The 16,444-nt window shown below is 43.4% G+C and overlaps 5 protein-coding genes across 5 annotated transcripts; 3 read left to right on the top strand and 2 right to left on the bottom strand.

Moving 5' to 3' along the window:
• Window positions 1-88: 88 nt before the first annotated feature.
• Window positions 89-4,394, top strand: fkbp7 (FKBP prolyl isomerase 7). The gene is made up of 4 exons (XM_061088729.1): window positions 89-341; window positions 730-881; window positions 2,290-2,417; window positions 3,587-4,394. Exons 1-4 carry the CDS (start codon window positions 127-129, stop codon window positions 3,746-3,748), a joined length of 657 nt encoding a protein of 218 aa, XP_060944712.1. The 5' UTR covers window positions 89-126; the 3' UTR covers window positions 3,749-4,394.
• An 821-nt stretch (window positions 4,395-5,215) lies between these two features.
• osgepl1 (O-sialoglycoprotein endopeptidase-like 1) lies at window positions 5,216-8,308 on the bottom strand. Its single transcript, XM_061088960.1, has 7 exons — window positions 7,853-8,308; window positions 7,380-7,767; window positions 7,087-7,291; window positions 6,728-6,876; window positions 5,773-5,903; window positions 5,596-5,667; window positions 5,216-5,503 (listed from the first exon to the last, which is right to left on the bottom strand). Exons 1-7 carry the CDS (start codon window positions 8,125-8,127, stop codon window positions 5,419-5,421), a joined length of 1,305 nt encoding a protein of 434 aa, XP_060944943.1. The 5' UTR covers window positions 8,128-8,308; the 3' UTR covers window positions 5,216-5,418.
• Window positions 8,309-8,569: 261 nt separating this feature from the next.
• Window positions 8,570-12,154, top strand: adat3 (adenosine deaminase tRNA specific 3). The gene is made up of 2 exons (XM_061088961.1): window positions 8,570-8,643; window positions 11,044-12,154. The coding sequence occupies exon 2, from the start codon at window positions 11,059-11,061 to the stop codon at window positions 12,112-12,114; it is 1,056 nt and encodes a 351-aa protein (XP_060944944.1). The 5' UTR covers window positions 8,570-8,643; window positions 11,044-11,058; the 3' UTR covers window positions 12,115-12,154.
• alkbh6 (alkB homolog 6) lies at window positions 9,230-10,692 on the top strand. The gene has a single exon (XM_061088971.1). The coding sequence runs from the start codon at window positions 9,232-9,234 to the stop codon at window positions 9,937-9,939; it is 708 nt and encodes a 235-aa protein (XP_060944954.1). The 5' UTR covers window positions 9,230-9,231; the 3' UTR covers window positions 9,940-10,692.
• Window positions 12,155-12,796: 642 nt separating the features above from the next.
• Window positions 12,797-16,359, bottom strand: ormdl1 (ORMDL sphingolipid biosynthesis regulator 1). The gene is made up of 4 exons (XM_061088962.1): window positions 16,333-16,359; window positions 14,813-14,992; window positions 13,827-13,978; window positions 12,797-13,541 (listed from the first exon to the last, which is right to left on the bottom strand). Exons 2-4 carry the CDS (start codon window positions 14,984-14,986, stop codon window positions 13,406-13,408), a joined length of 462 nt encoding a protein of 153 aa, XP_060944945.1. The 5' UTR covers window positions 14,987-14,992; window positions 16,333-16,359; the 3' UTR covers window positions 12,797-13,405.
• Between the last annotated feature and the right edge of the window lie 85 nt (window positions 16,360-16,444).

Below are 16,444 nucleotides of genomic sequence, written 5' to 3'. Positions count from 1 at the left end.
GAGGCGCCTGACAGACTAAACCCGGGGGCAGCAACTCCCCTCCTCCTTCCTGCAGCAGCAGATCTTTCCACGTCTCCACAGCGAGTGAAGAAGAACGAGAAGTTGCCACGAAAGCACCGCAGCACGATGTGGAGCCTGTTGACCTGCACCCTGTGTCTCCTGGTGGCCTCGCAGCTCGACCCACAGGGGGTCCGGGCCGAGGACCCTGAGCTGGACCCCCAGGTGAAGACTGAGGTGGTGTTCAGGCCGGAGATCTGCACGCAGAGGAGCAAGAGAGGAGACCTGGTCAACGTGCACTACGACGGGTTCCTGGAGGAAAATGGGTCCCAGTTCTACTGCAGGTCGGTGGAGGATGGGCCAGAGAAACCAGTTGGCTGCAGCTGATGGGGTTTAACTTTGCAACAATTTGATTTGAGAGTTTACCTGAAAACAAGTTGACACAGATCCTTGTATTTTTATTCCCAGTGCCTCGTCTATATTATATTTTTTTACTGTGTCACAGATATTAAGGTTATTACTAAATAGGTGGGTGTGGTGGGGTTGTTCTTTTTCTACTTATGGGCCTACTCTAACCCTCCTGAGTATCTATGATCCATGACTATCCATGATGAGGATCAGTCCATCCCAGCTCAGATTCATTCACATAAACCCTTGTGATATATAAACTGACTGACTGGTTGGATTTTGTGTCTTTTTTGTTTATTTGTTGTTGCATTGTTTCTGTCTCAGTCGATCAGACAAGTCCGGCCACCCTCAGTGGTTCGTGTTGGGCATCGGACAAGTCATCAAGGGCCTGGATATCGGGATGATGGACATGTGTCCTGGAGAGAAACGAAAGATAACGGTTCCTCCTGCACTGGCATTTGGAGAGAAGGGCAAAGGTAAGTGGTCTCTTACAGGGAAATGTGATTTTAAGTTTTTCATGAACATAGGACAGATTAACCTGACCCATTCAAGCAAGTGCATATATATCAGGTTATGGGGCGGCCCTCACTCTCAGCTTGGTCTAATTTAGTGACTTGCAAGAAACAGGTTTGATGACAAATGCTAAAATATCATGTCAAGCTCCAATTAACACTGGATCCTACATTTCCCACTGTGCATCTCAAAGGTATCTCTTCATCTAACACTCCAGGCTTTATTTGAATTAAGTTGAGGAAGTGTCCAAAGCAGCTTGTGAGAACTAGGCACTTATAGTCTCTAAATTAATCATAGGTGTGTTCTGGGTGAAACATGTAATAAGCCGATCAGAGTGCCATCTCCCCATCCTTTGTAAAACCATTATGGGTTTAAATATGCAGCTGATGTTACAGTTTCCGGCTTTTACTGTTTGATTTAGCTGTTTATCTTCAATTGATGCAAACACCAGACAGCAGCTGCCACATTTGTAGAAGAATCTATTGTGTGCAAGAGCTTCATATACACGCTGCCTCTGTACCTAAAAGGTTTCAGTTGAATTACCACATATTGATATTCCATAACGTTCCTTGTTCAAATGTTCAGTGCGATGCATCACATGTTTTAAGTAAGTTACAACCTCTACAAGTAGCGTTTGATGCCTCAGTGAAATGAATGTTTCCGTGGCCACTGGGAACTTAGAAAACCATCAGAAATTGAGTTATATGAATCCTACTAATACAGTTTTCAATCCTGTTTTTGTGCTAGAAGAGCCACCGTCATGCTGTCCTGTTTGTTTCTTTCAGCACTTTAATTGAAAGAGCATCACACCTCTTGCTCCTCAGCCGTCCCTGGCATGAACTGTAAGCATGCTCTAAGGTTTGAAGGTCTCTGCGTCATTTCTCTCTTGCATGTGTGCTTTCTGAAAACTAACAGCTAACTGTATTCTTACCTCAACCTGTTTCCTACAAACCTGTCTATGTTTGTAGATGATCTGATTGTGAACTTACCTATCCTGGGACTCTGTGCTTCCAGTTTCTCTTTGTCTGTCAAGGAAATGCTTCTGTTTCCCAAGCACCAGTTTATAAACAGTTTCAACTATTCAAGGCTCTTGTTACAAAGGTAACGTTTCAAATCACTTACAGAGATTAATGCTTTGTAGGATCTTGTGATTGAAACCATGTGTTTCACAAGTTGATCAGAAAGTCTGAAAATACAACTGATTTTCCAAAAATGCAACACAAATTCTTCCTGAAATGCAGACAAATGAACTTCACAAGGTAGAGAATGATAAAATATAAGTTTACGTTGTAAGTCATGATTGTAGATAAATAAGGAAATGCAGTCTTTTATAATTTTAACGTTCTGTTTCTATCCCTCATGCTGAAATAGCTCCAGTGCCGCCCAACGCTACAGTGGTCTTTGAGGTGGAGGTCTACTCGGTTTCCAGGGGACCACGCAGTATGGAAGCTTTTGGAGAGATGGACAACGATAGCGACAAAAGTCTCACAAAGGCTGAGGTAACTAAAACTTAGAAAGTATGAAAAAAGGCTAAAGGGTCTTATTTGGGACGTTATTAACGGCCCCAGTAACTGTTGCTCTGTGGTCTAATGTAACAAAGTAGTTAGGAATATGCAACATTTAAGTCAAACACAAAAATGAAATAAAATGCCATAAAGGCACTCAAAGCAAGATTATGCAACTTTTTCACCATAATATTGTAACTTAAAAAATCAGGTGATATTATATAGTATTTTCTTGCTCTATGTAACTTTGGTGAGCAGGTACGATCTCCTGTGAGGAGTTCGGTTAGTGGGACGACACAGACAGAACTCCACTCAACACATTGAAGGACTTAGTTCTTCCCTACATGAAAAGGTTATAGTGTTGCTTTAATGGAGAGAGACACATCAGCTGTGTCAGCCTGGGTCACATCTGCTGAGTGAAGATAAAGCCAACTCCCTCCAAGCTTTAGATTCATATCATACAGACGTAAGACTAGTAAACAAATTAAACAATGTGTATTTCCCAAAACATGATTTTTTTTTTTTCATTACCACCTTTATGATGTCAAATGTTCAATTAAATTAGCACAAACTAGCACTGATCCTGGAGTTCTGAGGCCTTGGACAAGATGGTAATAACAAGCCCAGGACAAACATATGTGTTTAATATCAATGTGTGGGTTCATTTTAATTAAGTGCCACAGAAGAAATTGATAACCCAAACAATTTTTGGTATTACTATTAAATAACAGTCTATCCAAATATAAAGGATTAACAAAAACAAGCCAAAGTAACCTCACCTACTTTCCTCATAAAGATTAAAGGCCAAACGGGATGTAAACATAATACAAGAAAGTAATTAGGCTATAAATCATTCATTTATTAACCTTCATTCAAGTCTTTATTGACCATATGAAGGACAATAGTCCGGAGATATAGATAATAATTGTTATCAAACTAAAATAATGTTGTTGCCTAAAAGTTCATGGTCATGATGTTATCTGGATTGTTGATGGCCCAGCTGGCACAGAGGTGAACAACCTGCTATCAACACCAAAGTATTATTTATTACCACTGTGATATGTAGCCAGAAGAGCACAACAAATGTATTATAGAAGATGAGTGTTGCAAAAGTACAACGTATGTCTGTCATTTATTCTGATAAAGTTTTCCTCTATCATCAGGTGAAAGAATATTTGAAACTGTCGTATGAAAAAGGAGGGAAGCCACGTGACGATGCTTTCTATGAGAAGATCATGGCCGACATATTCCACAAGAGCGACCAGGACAAAGACGGAGTGATCAGTGCAAAGGAATATAATATCTATAAACATGACGAGCTCTAGGCTCAGACGTGGTTGATCCTGTCATTGATGTTTATATAACTTTGGTCAATCAGACATTTAGTTAAAGATGAAAAGGTGAAGGACGTGGAGTTTGTTTGGTCTACACACCTCACTCTGCCTCGTCCCATCTTCATCTTAGTGGTTTGAATTCTACAGAAGTGAATCTCTTTCTCTTCTATAGAAAATTCTGTGGAATCCCCCTTTAGCTGTTTTTTAATCTCACAGTTTCATAATGAATGTTCCCTTTAAAAAGCGGACAGGATTTAAAGTATTTGTTGTCGCACAAAATAACTAATGACTAATCACTAACATCACTAAATGTCGGTTTTATTCTTCAAGTTATGTCCTTTTTCATTCAATGTGCGGCACAGTGGACAAATCACAACATTGCACAATGCAGTAAAGTAATGTTGTAACAATGGAACATGTCATGTGAGAAACTGAGATGATGGTTCATGTTGATACAGGAACCAACAACAGCTCTGTTTTTCCTTCTTCCTGTGGATTTTCTGCCCTCGAACCTGCACCAGTTTGTCCAGTATAAACAAATGTAAATTAAAGGAAATGTGGCTGAGATTTCAATATCATGGATGATAAAAAGGCACATGGTGAAATGTTGTGGTCTGAATAAATGTGTGGAAAACTACAGTATGTCCCGTGTAAGTTCCTCCTTTTGCTGATCATGTTCATTCTGAATTAAAATAAAAAGCCTGTCATCCTTGAGGCTCTGATCTGGGAATCACCATGGCAACAGGTAAATAAAGAGCAAAACTTCCCTTTTAATCCAGCAAAGCGGGAAAGTGAATATTTGGCATTATTGTACATCGATATGTAAAAAAGTGTAGCAGTCATAGCAGTGAAAGCTGGAGTTATTAATTAAACTATAAATTAATGATGTTTTTAACACAACTAGATTTCATTTAATATGTAAAGAATTTTATAGATCGAGAATTGTTGCCTCATTTTTATTCAAATGCTGTTAAAACACATTCAGACTGTGCAGCCTATATTTAAATCACATCTAGTCCAGTTTGTTTTTATCAGCTGCAGTACAGTCATGCTGAGTCACAAACTTCACATGATCTACAACATCGGATGACTATGATACAATTTTTCCATCAGAGCAAAAACAATAAGAGCGTGAGAAACAATTTTTCATAGATCAGGTTCATGTGCCTAAAAGCTTCAGATTTGTTTTTAAACTTTTCAGTGTAAGATTTTTGTGATTTTACTCTGAGCTGAGAATTAAACCACAATGTGTAAAATCTGAATGTCTCTGCTGTTGCGTGACTGAACAATGATAGAAGACCACCAGTAATTTCCATGTCTCTAATCTTAGAACAAAATAGAAATAGAAATAGTTTTTTTACATGTTTTAGGAAGAATTCTAAATGGATTTAATAAGCGAGGGAGTGGCTCACAGACTGGGAGGAGCCAGTCAGCTCTGCATAGTTGAAGGATGAGTCGTTTAAAACACGATAAATTAAACCACAAAAGATGAACTTTGATGTATTTGATTTTAAGAACTGAGATGTACAACAACACATTTATTAATAAATATCTGTGTGCTGTATACATATACAATATATACACAGTATATACTTTGAACTGGGGGGGAAATCCAGGTGTTAGAAACGTATTGTTTGTACAGGACAAAAACAACAGTCTTGTCAGTTGAGGATCTTGAGTTTGACGGACGGCAGCTTGATCCCGGCTGCCTTCACCTCCGCTGACATATCCACACCCAGCGGCGCCCTGGAATCCAACGTTTACATGAGCCAGAGTCGTTTTAAATCAGCAGTGACATGAAAACAAACCAGAACAGTGTTTAATCTTCAGTGACTTACCTAGGCTCGTAGCGGACGTCTACATGTGGAGGCAGTATTCCTTTGCTTTCCCTCAGACGTTCAACACCGTTCCTGGTTTTAAAAAGAAAAATACCAATAAGAAAAGAGCCAAAACTCCAACATTCAATCAGATCATAAAGTGAAATCTTCCACTGACGATCCTGACGATACACACACCATGCAATCATCACTCCGTTGTCGGTGCAGAATTTGGCCGGAGGACAGAGCAGGTGCAGTCCTGTCGTCTCAGCGATGATGGTCAGAGCCTTGCGGATATACTGGTTGCTGGCAACTCCTCCAGAAAGCACCTAGAAAGAAAGAGTACCTGCTGAAAGCCTCACACCACAACGTGCTCAATGTTGTTGAACTGGAGGGAAAAGTCTTATTCTGTAATGTTCTTGTCAACAAAACCTCTTATGTTCATTCCCTCTTAAAAAATGGGTCCTAAACACAAATTCCCTTTTTATTTTAAAGGCTGAGCCCTGATGTTTTAAGTGTTATTAAGTGTCATTTCACTTCACTGTATAACCGTAATACACATACCGTGTTATACCTGCACTTCTTTTCTTAGACTGTTGCACTGTTTGTATTTTGTATTGTTTTTGTGACTGTTCGTAATGTACTGTTTTGTTTTGTGATGTGTATTCTGTGTAAGCACACTGTGAGCCACTTTACCGAGTCAAATTCCCTGTTTGTGCAAACTTACTTGGCCAATAAACCTGATTCTGATTCTGAAATAACATAGTTGAGAACTTTTTTTAACATTTTAGTGACTATTTATAACCCTTTTGTTGAATACCAGCCTCATTATTTAAGAAGACATATATTGCACTTCTGTCCGTCCTGAAAGAGGGAACCCTTGTGACTCTCTGAGGTTTCTGTGTTTTTTTCCATTAAAATATATGTCAAGGGTTAAAGACAGAGGAGGCAAAGAGATTATAAAAATAAAAATTGTAGGCAATCTAGAGTAATTATTATTGTCCTTTCCAATCCTTGTGCAGACAGGGTGTTCATGTAATAACAGCGTGATGAGAACTGAAGAAAAATAAAAACCTGGGACTAAAAACAGTGCAGAAATTGCTGGATTTATCACCTCATTTTTAGTAAATACAAAGAGGAGTAACTAACTCACCAAAGTTGGAGTGCTGGATGGCAGCAGGCCGTTTGCCTTACAGAACAAGATGGCCCGATGTGTTCTCTTAGCGAGATGAGAGGCGACAGTGTGCTGAGTGGAAGCTGCGATGTCGTTCACACACGACAGCAGTGAACCCTGTTCTACTCCTGCAGGGAAGAAAGAGGAGTTACAAAGGCTTTTTACTCAGGAACTTGAATTACATGTTTGTATGTTTCTGGTGTGGTTATAAAAAAGCTGATTAAAGTCGAACAACTGGAAGTAAACTATCCACAGGTGTTACGCTGTGGTAACAAAATGCATTGTAATGGTTGCTGTTGACTGGTTTCACTGGGTGGGTCAGTCAGTTCTCCTCCTACCTTCCTCTGCCTCTTGTTTGAGTATCGTCATGGTGACTTGATTCCGTAGTCCAGCAAAAGAGAAGCAGCAGTCATAAGTCTGACCCATGGGTGTCGTGAACGGGAACCTCCTCCTGTCCCCGTCCTTTGCCAGCAGCTCGATGGCCTGTCCTCCGCTCAGGTCGGAGCACTGAGGGTGTTTGATGAGGGACAAGCGTCTCGCCACCTGGGAATTTACAAAAAAGAACCGTTAGCGTTCGGGATCACAACCTGAGCCCCGGCACAAACGCCTGACGTGAGTTTGACGGTGTTACTTTATCCAGTATGTCCCCCGGAGCTTCGTCCAGGGTGTGACCCAGGAGCAGGAAGTCGTCCACCCCTCGGGCCACGGCGAGAAGCGAGTGGCCTCCGGAGACGAGCAGCACCAGGAAGGGGAAGGCCACGGGATGCAGCATCCTGACGGTGAGGGCGTGGGCTTCCATGTGGTGGATGGGGATGAACGGCTTGTTGTGTTGCCGCACAAACCTCTGACTGAACTCCAGGCCGACGCCCAGGCTGAGGGCCAGGCCCGGCTTCACGGTGGTGGCCACGGCCGCCAGCTGGCTCGGGTGCACGCCACTTCTGTCCAGAGCCTCCTGCACCACGCGCTGGATGTTCTCCCTGTGGAGCTGCTGGGCCACGGTGGGGATGATGCCTCCAGACCTGCAGCATTCCAGAGAAACACAAGCATATCAAAGCAAATCCCTGAGTAGCGTCCATTTGACGGGATTCCAGATGCCACACCCACCTCAGATGAACTTCCTTCTGTGAATGGAGAGACTCTCCCAGGATTGCACCGGTCTCATCCAGCACAGCCGCTCCGGTGTCGTCACAGCTCGTCTCCACGCCCAGCACCAGCCTGGAGGAGAAGGCTCTTCCAGGTGGAGGACGCCCCCCTGCTGTGTGTCTGCACTGCAGCAGTCTGGAGGAGAAGGCTCTTCCAGGTGGAGGACGACCCCCCGCTGTGTGTCTGTACTGCAGGAGCCTCTGTGCCCCCCTCACTCGAGAGGGCAACATGCTCATGGACCTGGGGTTAAATCAGGAGAGTGACTCAGGGTGACCTCTGACCTGTCCCAGTTCAAATCCCTGTCCCAGTTCAAATCCACACTACGAGGAGTAAACTAAATCTGGAAAAATAACAATAATCCAGAAGCATGGCGCAGAGTTTCAGAGCAACAAACCAGAAGGAGGTGAAACACGTTCCTACTCTGACGTCCGGCTGCGTCACATGTAAATAAATCCGTGCAGCTGCAAAATCCGAGACCTCAGATAAAGAGCAAACATCTAAACAAAATCACCGATTAAAAACAGATGAGTTATCATCATAAAAGTATATGGAAGAAATACGCTTTTAAAAAACACATACCTGTAATTTTTTAATCAAATTCAGAGAACTACATGGGAACTAACAAGTTTTGGATGCCTTCGTTTGAGGGGACGTTTTAGTCCGGTGCACAAGAGAAGCATGGCGTCGACAGGATGAATCGGCCTAGAGACTGAACGATATTTCTTTCTTCAGTGTTTACTCTCATCTCAAAGGTAAAGTAAAATTTATTTTAAACTAATGATCAAACTATATCTACACTATACAACGTTGTGTTTCAGGATTTGTGTATTGAGTGAGTTGTGAGACGAGGTGTTGTCGTTTGAGGGAATCAGACAGTGCAACACAATAATACAAGATCCGGTTTAATAAATAAAACCACTAAAACACTTTGGCATCGCTCCTTTGATTCAAAGGCTTCAACAGGAAACGTGTCAAACTTTATTTGTGCAGTGTTTCCAAACAAATACACTTTATGGAAGTGCGTCATCTGCACTTGATTATAGTTTATTAATTTCCTCTGTGTCACTGAACTTGTCATGTGACTGTCTGGATGTGAAGGCTGTGAGGAAGCTAACAGTTGCTAATGCTATGACCACAATGCACTGCGGCGGCTGATAAGAGACGTCCTGACAGATTTTAATTATTGAGTCGTATATTAGATATATTCATTTTATTTAAATTATTGCTGCAGTTATATCAGACGTGGTTGTGGTGCATTAGATTCCCGGTGACCTCCAGCGCCGGCTTCTTCCAGTCGGGTTTTAACCAGACTGTTATATGTTGACTTTCCTGAAGGAGACATGATGGAACACCCGGCGTGTTTTGGGGAGGGGCTGAAGCAGTTTGTCGTACTCGGCGCTCTGCCCACGGTGCGTTACATCCCCGATTTCATATCCGAGGAAGAGGAGGCCTCTCTTCTCCAGCAGGTCTACAGGTCCCCGAAGCCGAAGTGGACTCAGCTGTCGGGCCGACGGCTGCAGAACTGGGGGGGGCTACCGCATCCCAGAGGAATGCTGCCGGAGAGGATCCCCGACTGGCTGCAGACGTACTGTGAGAAGATCTCCTCTCTCGGCGCGTTCGGCGGGAAAACGGCCAATCACGTGCTGGTGAACGAGTACAAGGAGGGAGAAGGGATCATGCCTCATGAGGACGGGCCTCTGTACCACCCCACCGTCACCACCATCAGCCTGGGCTCCCACACCCTGCTGGACTTCTACCGGCCCGTCGGCAGCCTGGAGGGCGAGGCGCCGCAGACGGAGGAGAACCGCTTCCTGTTCTCTCTGCTGGTGAAGCCGCGCAGCCTCCTGATCCTGCAGGACGACATGTACCAGCGCCTGCTGCACGGCATCCGGGCGTGCAGCCAGGACACGCTGACGGACACGGTGGTGAACCTGTCGGCCGCCGGCGCCCTGCCGGGGGAGACGCTGACACGAGGCACCAGGGTGTCACTGACTGTGAGACATGTCCCCAAAGTCATTAAGACAAAGTTCCTACTGGGAAGGAAATGATGAAAGACCGAGTGAGGACCTGAGAGGTTGTTAGAGTGGAAACACGACATCATGGATGTATAATCCTGGCATGTTTATAACTGAGCCCCTCTAGCTTTGTGAAATATCTCTGCCAAATGTTGGTGGCAGGTTTTGTTGATCAATCCGCTACTTACAATAATACATGTATATAGATATATAATATTATTATACTGGTTGTAATTGGTGTATGTACTTGGAAAAGAGCACAACCAGTCTTATCTTATATTATGATCTGATGTTGGCTTTGCTCAGATGCTGTGTTTGCAGTGCAGAAATGACCAAGATATGATTGAGGTCCATTTAGAAACAGTGTCATATGTAGTTTGTCCACCAGATGGCGCTGAAAAGTTTATTTTTACACAGTGAAACGTGTCTGGTTAGTTCATATCATCACAGCTCTTTGGTGGAGGGAACATTGTTGTGTAATGTCTTCACTCAGTCAGGACAGCCAGATTTGTCCAGTTTGAGAAAGTAAGAAACAAGATTTGCACTTTGGGAAATGTACGGTCCAGCTTTTTTAAACTTGACCCATATTACTGGGCTAGTCATGTTGATGATTCTTGCTTTAAATCTGTTTCATAAATTGTCTGCTCTCTCCACCAACTCAACTACTTTGTTCAGTTTAATCAATTTTATCAAGAAATCAATGTTTCTTTTACAAATCTATGTTTGCCTTGAACTTGAAATATCAGTTGGGTTTCACTATAAAGATCTACTTTGTACAGTAAATGTTTGTGTCCCTGTGTGTGTTTGTTTTATTTTCATGCATCAAATGCAACCCTGCAGATGACTAGAACATGTATCAGACAGCAGTGATACATTATGTAACTTATTAAACAGTTTCTTTAAGATCTTTGAAGTTCCAACTGTTGTTTTTCATGCTCTGAGTGATTTTGACCACAGAGTCACCAGATCTTTATCATAATAATAAAACCTTCAAAGCCACAGTGCAAAAGTGTTGGATTGAATCATATAGTTCTGCCTTGGTTTGTGTGGAACACAACACAAAGTCTTTGTCATCATGTCCTCTCCCTGCAAACGCACTAACTTTGTTTCACTTTGCTGTGAAATCATATTTCACAGGAGGACGCCAACACAATGGAGCCCAAAGTGAAACGCCGGAGAGAGTCGGCGTGTGACACTGACTCCTGGGTCGCTCTCCCCGTGCTGTCAGATGAGCTGTCACGAGACGTGGAGCTGATAGAGGCGTTCGCTGCGCCCATCGTCGACAAGAAGGAGACATCTCGACTCGTCCGGGAGCTGAACGGCCTCCACCCGCTGAACGGCCTCCCGCACATCAAGAGGGTCCGAGCCTGCAAGGAGAAGAGCAGCCCCCACCCTCTGGAAGTCCTCCTGTTCCTCGTCAGTGATGCACCAGACCTGAAGGTGGTGAGCATCGACTCGCTGCTGCCCTCGGGTGGAGTAGCACATGATGGATTAGGTGAACCTTTCGTGGTTAAGGTCCCTTCACGTCCGGCCTTGACCCGACCTCAGTTTGAACAGGCGAGCAAACACTGGCCCAGCTCCTTTCACGAGGACAAGCAGGTGAGCGTGGCTCTGAGAGGAGATCTCTTCAACCCACATCAGAAAGCTTCCATGCACATGCACATGATGTCTGCTGTCGCTGCTGCCAGAGCTGGAAGGGAGATAGGGATGGAGGCAGTCGGGGGTGTAGTGGTGAACCCAGCAACGCAGAGGGTCATCGCAGTGGGTCACGACTGCCGAGGCGACCATCCCCTCCACCACGCCGCCATGGTCTGCATCGACCTCGTGGCCCGGAGTCAGGGGGCTGGATGTTATTCTTTTGACAAGTACCCTGCCTGCAGCTCTTCCTCACCAGCCTCAGACACGTGTCCAGATGAACCTGACGCCGAGGCCAGCGCTCAGCCGTACATCTGCACCGGCTACGACCTCTACGTGACCCGAGAACCTTGTGTCATGTGTGCCATGGCGCTGGTCCACTCCCGGATTGGCCGTGTGTTCTATGGAACAGGCTCTGCTGATGGAGCGTTTGGGACCAAATTCAAAATCCACTCCCAGAAAGATCTGAACCATCGATTTGAGGTTTACAAAGGAGTCCTGAGCCGGCAGTGTGAGGATCTTCACAGGCTGGACGACCACATGCAGAAGCAAAGTTTACAGGAACGTAGGTGATTGATGCATCGCTCCATAGCTCCAGATTCTTAGTTTGTTATCAGAGGACCAATCCAATGTTTTATAAAAGATAAAAGTTTTAAATAAAGTTTTTAATCCTGTGGTGACTGTTGTATTTAAAGCATGTATAACTTTAAAAACCAGTACAATGTTTGGAACATGTTGATTTTCCATCATGGGGGTGAACTTAAAAGTTCTGTGACTTAAAAGCTTAGTTAGAAGCAATAAAGAGAACATCAGTGACTCTGGAGCCTGACTTGAGATACAACACCTGCACAGTAACTATGGAAACATTCAGGATTGTGTGTGTTGCTTCTGTGATAGTTTGTTTCTCCAGCACTGCTCAGGATTCTACATGATGTCAGCACGGTTTATGAAAACAGATTCCTGTGATGACCGTTCATCTGGAAACTAAACCAACTGTAATATTCTCTCATAATGGAGCTGTGTCTGACCAGGCTCTGATCCAGCTCTCTTTTCCAAGTGCTCAGTTTGTCTTTGTTATTATTAGATTGAGTGTAAAAGAAAATTTGGGATATTTTATTTTATTTTAGCATTGTAAAGCAATATAACAAGTGAAGACGGTGTAGTGGTCTGGATACTTTCTTAATGCACTGTACGTCAGAGTCAGTTTATCACAGGACACGACAGACCGGACTCACTTAACACTTCACCTGACAACTTGCCTCATTTCCACATACAGGACCTTTATTTTGACAAACAGGACATAACGTTCACACAAAAAAAAACTGTACAATGAAAACGTTGCCCTGTTCCGATTGAGTCACAAGTGACAAATGATTCACATACAAAGGAACTCATGCAAAGAAAGAGTACGATTCCATTCTTCACTCAGGACAAACACGTTTGACTTCCATTACAAAATGAGAGTGTACCGATAAACGAGCCACAGGCTCCTCCCCCCAAGAAGTAAACATCTTTGAAAAATACATTAGGGACATCTCTGTGGGTAGAAACAAACGTATACTCACATCATGTGAATTGAAGGCAAAGAAAGGAAAATATGAACTAAAGCAAACGCCTGACTGAGGCCTGGGCCAGCCCAGGTCTAAGCAGGCCAAAAATACATCATTAAATATTCACATAAGTTAGTAATGCATATTGCATCCTGTCATCTACAAACAAAATCCTGTTCTTTTAAACATTTCATGTACAAACTGAAAATCCTATCGACAACAGTGGCATTTACACAAACTTGGTTTACACATCGGTGGTACAAACCACATAGGAATCAGCTGTGCTCTCTATGAGGCACAGCATTTACAATGTCTTAATACTTGTTGATGCCGAAGATCCTCACTCCGTGTAGCTGCGGCAGCTTGGGAATCAGGACGCTCAAGAGTGAGGCAGTGTTTATGACGAAGTGTGTTGTGTCGTACTTTGTGTAGAAACTTGCCAGGAAGTATCTGCAGAGGAAGACGAGAGGGATTCATTAAAAACAATAAACCACTAAATGATCTTGATACAGGGAAAGAGAAATAAGATCAAATGTGAGCACATGGATTCTATGAACGTCAGCCTTTTACTTTTAACAGTTGTTCCAAAACAACTAGTCATGATCCATGTTCTACTTTTAGAGCTAAGGATGAAATAATGTCATAGTAGACAGCATGGAAGACTGGGTTTGATTAAACAGATGCTTAAATGATTAACAAGTGGAAAGACAGGATCAGAGTTTATCGTGCACATACAGAATGATCGGGGAGATGGTGAAGAACTTTCTAGAGGAAGTGAACTGCACGCCGTAGTCCAGCTGCTCCCAATGTGTAAGAAGTCTTGCTTTTCCTTGGTCTGGGGTCTCGAAGGGTGTGCCTTTCACCGCATGCATGAACACATACATTCCCTGCAGAGACAGAAAACTCGTCAACATGGCACAGTTACAGTTTGGGATGAATAGGACTATTAGAGACGGATTGAATGCTTTGAAGTTTCTGTTTTCACATTTTTTCACCATTAAAACCTTCATGAAAATCATTACTTTATCATAAAATACAGCAGTTTATAAATAACTCCACATTATATTCCAATATTTAATCGAGCTGTTGTACCAAAGACTGAATTCATTTTTACTGTCTAAGCTGCAGAATGTAAAAATCTCAACAATAACAACAAATCTCCTGCCTGGTGCTTCTGTGTCAAATCACTGGAATTCAGCTTGAAATGGAAAAGCTGCATTACAGAGGGGAAAGTAATGACACTGAAATGCAGACGTACAGCTTAACAGTCCTAACACACTGCAGCTGTATTGTGAGGACAACAATAGGCTACAGTTGACCTTACTGGTTACTGTTAATATCCTCCAGTTGTGGCTGTGATACACAATCCCTGTAAAGTGCCCAGAGCTCACACTCATCAATGATATCACACACACTGACTGGGTTTCTTTATTTGCCTGCCAGCCGTGTGACAATGAAGGGTCAGTTTTGTCTGGAGACCTTATATGGAGTGGACCAATTATCATAATAGATCATGTGTCAGGCTGCCACAAGGAGAGCCTCCGCAAAACAGAGCATATTTTAACAAGCACGGGCAAGACGGAAGGAAACTGACACCATCTCATATTTAGCTGGAAGCCACATTTAACTGTGGTAAAGAGGTAATGATTTTCTAAGACATCCTGGAATCAAGTGAGCGGTTCGACAATGATCTGCGACGAAAGTGTGAAAGTGTTACTTACAAAGTTGTGAATGACATTAGTGAGAGTCCACACCACCGGCACACTGAAGAAGGGAATGCTCAAGAGCACAATGTGAAGTATTCCAACACCAAGTGCATAGGTCAGCCAGATCCCCCGACTGTTCATCACCCGAGTGTTAGGGTTCACCTCACTGTGCGCCACACCCACATTCATTCTGGTCTGTGGACAGCGGAATATAAACATTCACAAAACAGGATTTCAGCTCGTTGGAACATTTAGATTTGTTATTTCACTCTTTCTAATATACTGAGACTGGTTTCCCATTATAGTGTTGTTAAAAAGTCACAAATCAGCTCTTGATATTCAGGTTGGGGTCAGGCTTCTATTTTACTTTACTGCATCTGGAGGTTGATGCGTTAAACTTTGGTAGTTTTTCCTGTAGTGTTCTTATTAATAATTTGTGGCCTTGAGCAATGACTGTGAGGGTTTAACATGTCTAATCCAAACAAGCACTGGATTTCTGTTTTAATGTCAGGAAAACCAATCCCCACTTTTACTCACTCTCTATAAATACTGTACATACAGTATCTGCAACAGGCCTGTGTACTTTTTTTTTGCAATTTTCTGTATAATAAGCCTCTGTTCAAAGTAGGAAATAATACACAATGTACCACTGCAGCACTTTTCCCTCACTGCAGGTCTAAATGTGACAACAAGGAAAAAAGTTATTGTGCAATCCTGTTGAACTTTGCCCTGTGGCCCACGCTCAGCTGCCAGACTGGGATGAAGACACTGGGAAACTGTTATTGCGAGATGGAATGAACTTAAACCAACAAACAAGGCCTCTCAGCTGGGGCACTTCACTAATTTACCAACATTTTTTTTACATTTTGACTTTTGGTAATCATTGCAATCAGTGTAAATGCACCAGTGGGAATGAGGAGATTACATTTCAGTCTGTTTGCATGGTTTGATTTCATATTAAGATAAATACAGCTGTTGCACAATTCCCTGATTCCTGAGGTTAAATCTGATGCATTCGGTGCTGGTTTCAGTAAATAGACAGTTTCTTTCCAATGCTGATGCACACGAAGTAACGGATACACGTTGTTTGCATAATGGCTCTTGACAACCGCGACACAACAACACGAGCTGCAGCAGCGGACACACAACTGAAAAAACAACCTCGGACACACGATTTGACTGGGAGTTGCAAATTAAAAATACACAAAATAAGAGTAGCTTGGCCCCCGACTACTTGCTGAATAACATCGGTAGCTTCACCTCACTTGCAGGACCAGCAACACCAACACATGTCTGACTAAACGTAGAACAGATAAGATGGACCCCCCCCCCCATCCACCCCCCCATCCCCGGTGCCTGACTAGCCTCGATAAGGAAACGTCCCTTGTAGACATGCGTTGGTTTCCAGCACATAGCCCGGACCCGATCCTGCTCCGTATTCCCATGTTTATCAGCATCATGACACAAACCTTTTTTGAATTAAAACAAACAGACAACACACAGCACACACACACACAGCAGCGTCACGGACTCACAGGTAGCAGCAGCAGGTCAGTGGGGTGGGGGGGTGGGATGGGGGGTGGGGGGGCTGTCTTCACGGAGGACAGGGGGGCTACGGACAGAAAGCGTCTGTCTGTCCCCTGTGGA

The sequence above is a fragment of the Limanda limanda genome, chromosome 16 (genome assembly GCF_963576545.1).
Source record: "Limanda limanda chromosome 16, fLimLim1.1, whole genome shotgun sequence".
Lineage (NCBI taxonomy): Eukaryota > Metazoa > Chordata > Actinopteri > Pleuronectiformes > Pleuronectidae > Limanda > Limanda limanda.
Note: the sequence above shows the minus strand (reverse complement) of the source record. Positions and strands in the feature narration are given on the sequence as shown.

Bases quoted from the DNA above. Each gene is read 5' to 3' on its own strand.
- adat3 (XM_061088961.1), top strand. From the start codon at position 11,059: ATGGAGCCCAAAGTGAAACGCCGGAGAGAGTCGGCGTGTGACACTGAC.
- osgepl1 (XM_061088960.1), bottom strand. From the start codon at position 8,127: ATGAGCATGTTGCCCTCTCGAGTGAGGGGGGCACAGAGGCTCCTGCAG. The intron at 7,292-7,379 runs GTAACACCGTCA...GTAAATTCCCAG, and splicing joins CGGGGGACATACTGGATAAA to GTGGCGAGACGCTTGTCCCT. The intron at 5,504-5,595 runs GTAAGTCACTGA...GTTGGATTCCAG, and splicing joins GACGTCCGCTACGAGCCTAG to GGCGCCGCTGGGTGTGGATA.
- alkbh6 (XM_061088971.1), top strand. From the start codon at position 9,232: ATGATGGAACACCCGGCGTGTTTTGGGGAGGGGCTGAAGCAGTTTGTC.
- fkbp7 (XM_061088729.1), top strand. From the start codon at position 127: ATGTGGAGCCTGTTGACCTGCACCCTGTGTCTCCTGGTGGCCTCGCAG. The intron at 342-729 runs GTCGGTGGAGGA...TTTCTGTCTCAG, and splicing joins GGGTCCCAGTTCTACTGCAG to TCGATCAGACAAGTCCGGCC. The intron at 882-2,289 runs GTAAGTGGTCTC...ATGCTGAAATAG, and splicing joins ATTTGGAGAGAAGGGCAAAG to CTCCAGTGCCGCCCAACGCT.
- ormdl1 (XM_061088962.1), bottom strand. From the start codon at position 14,986: ATGAATGTGGGTGTGGCGCACAGTGAGGTGAACCCTAACACTCGGGTG. The intron at 13,979-14,812 runs GTAAGTAACACT...CTGTCTCTGCAG, and splicing joins CTAATGTCATTCACAACTTT to GGAATGTATGTGTTCATGCA. The intron at 13,542-13,826 runs GTATGTGCACGA...CTTCCTCTGCAG, and splicing joins ACCATCTCCCCGATCATTCT to ATACTTCCTGGCAAGTTTCT.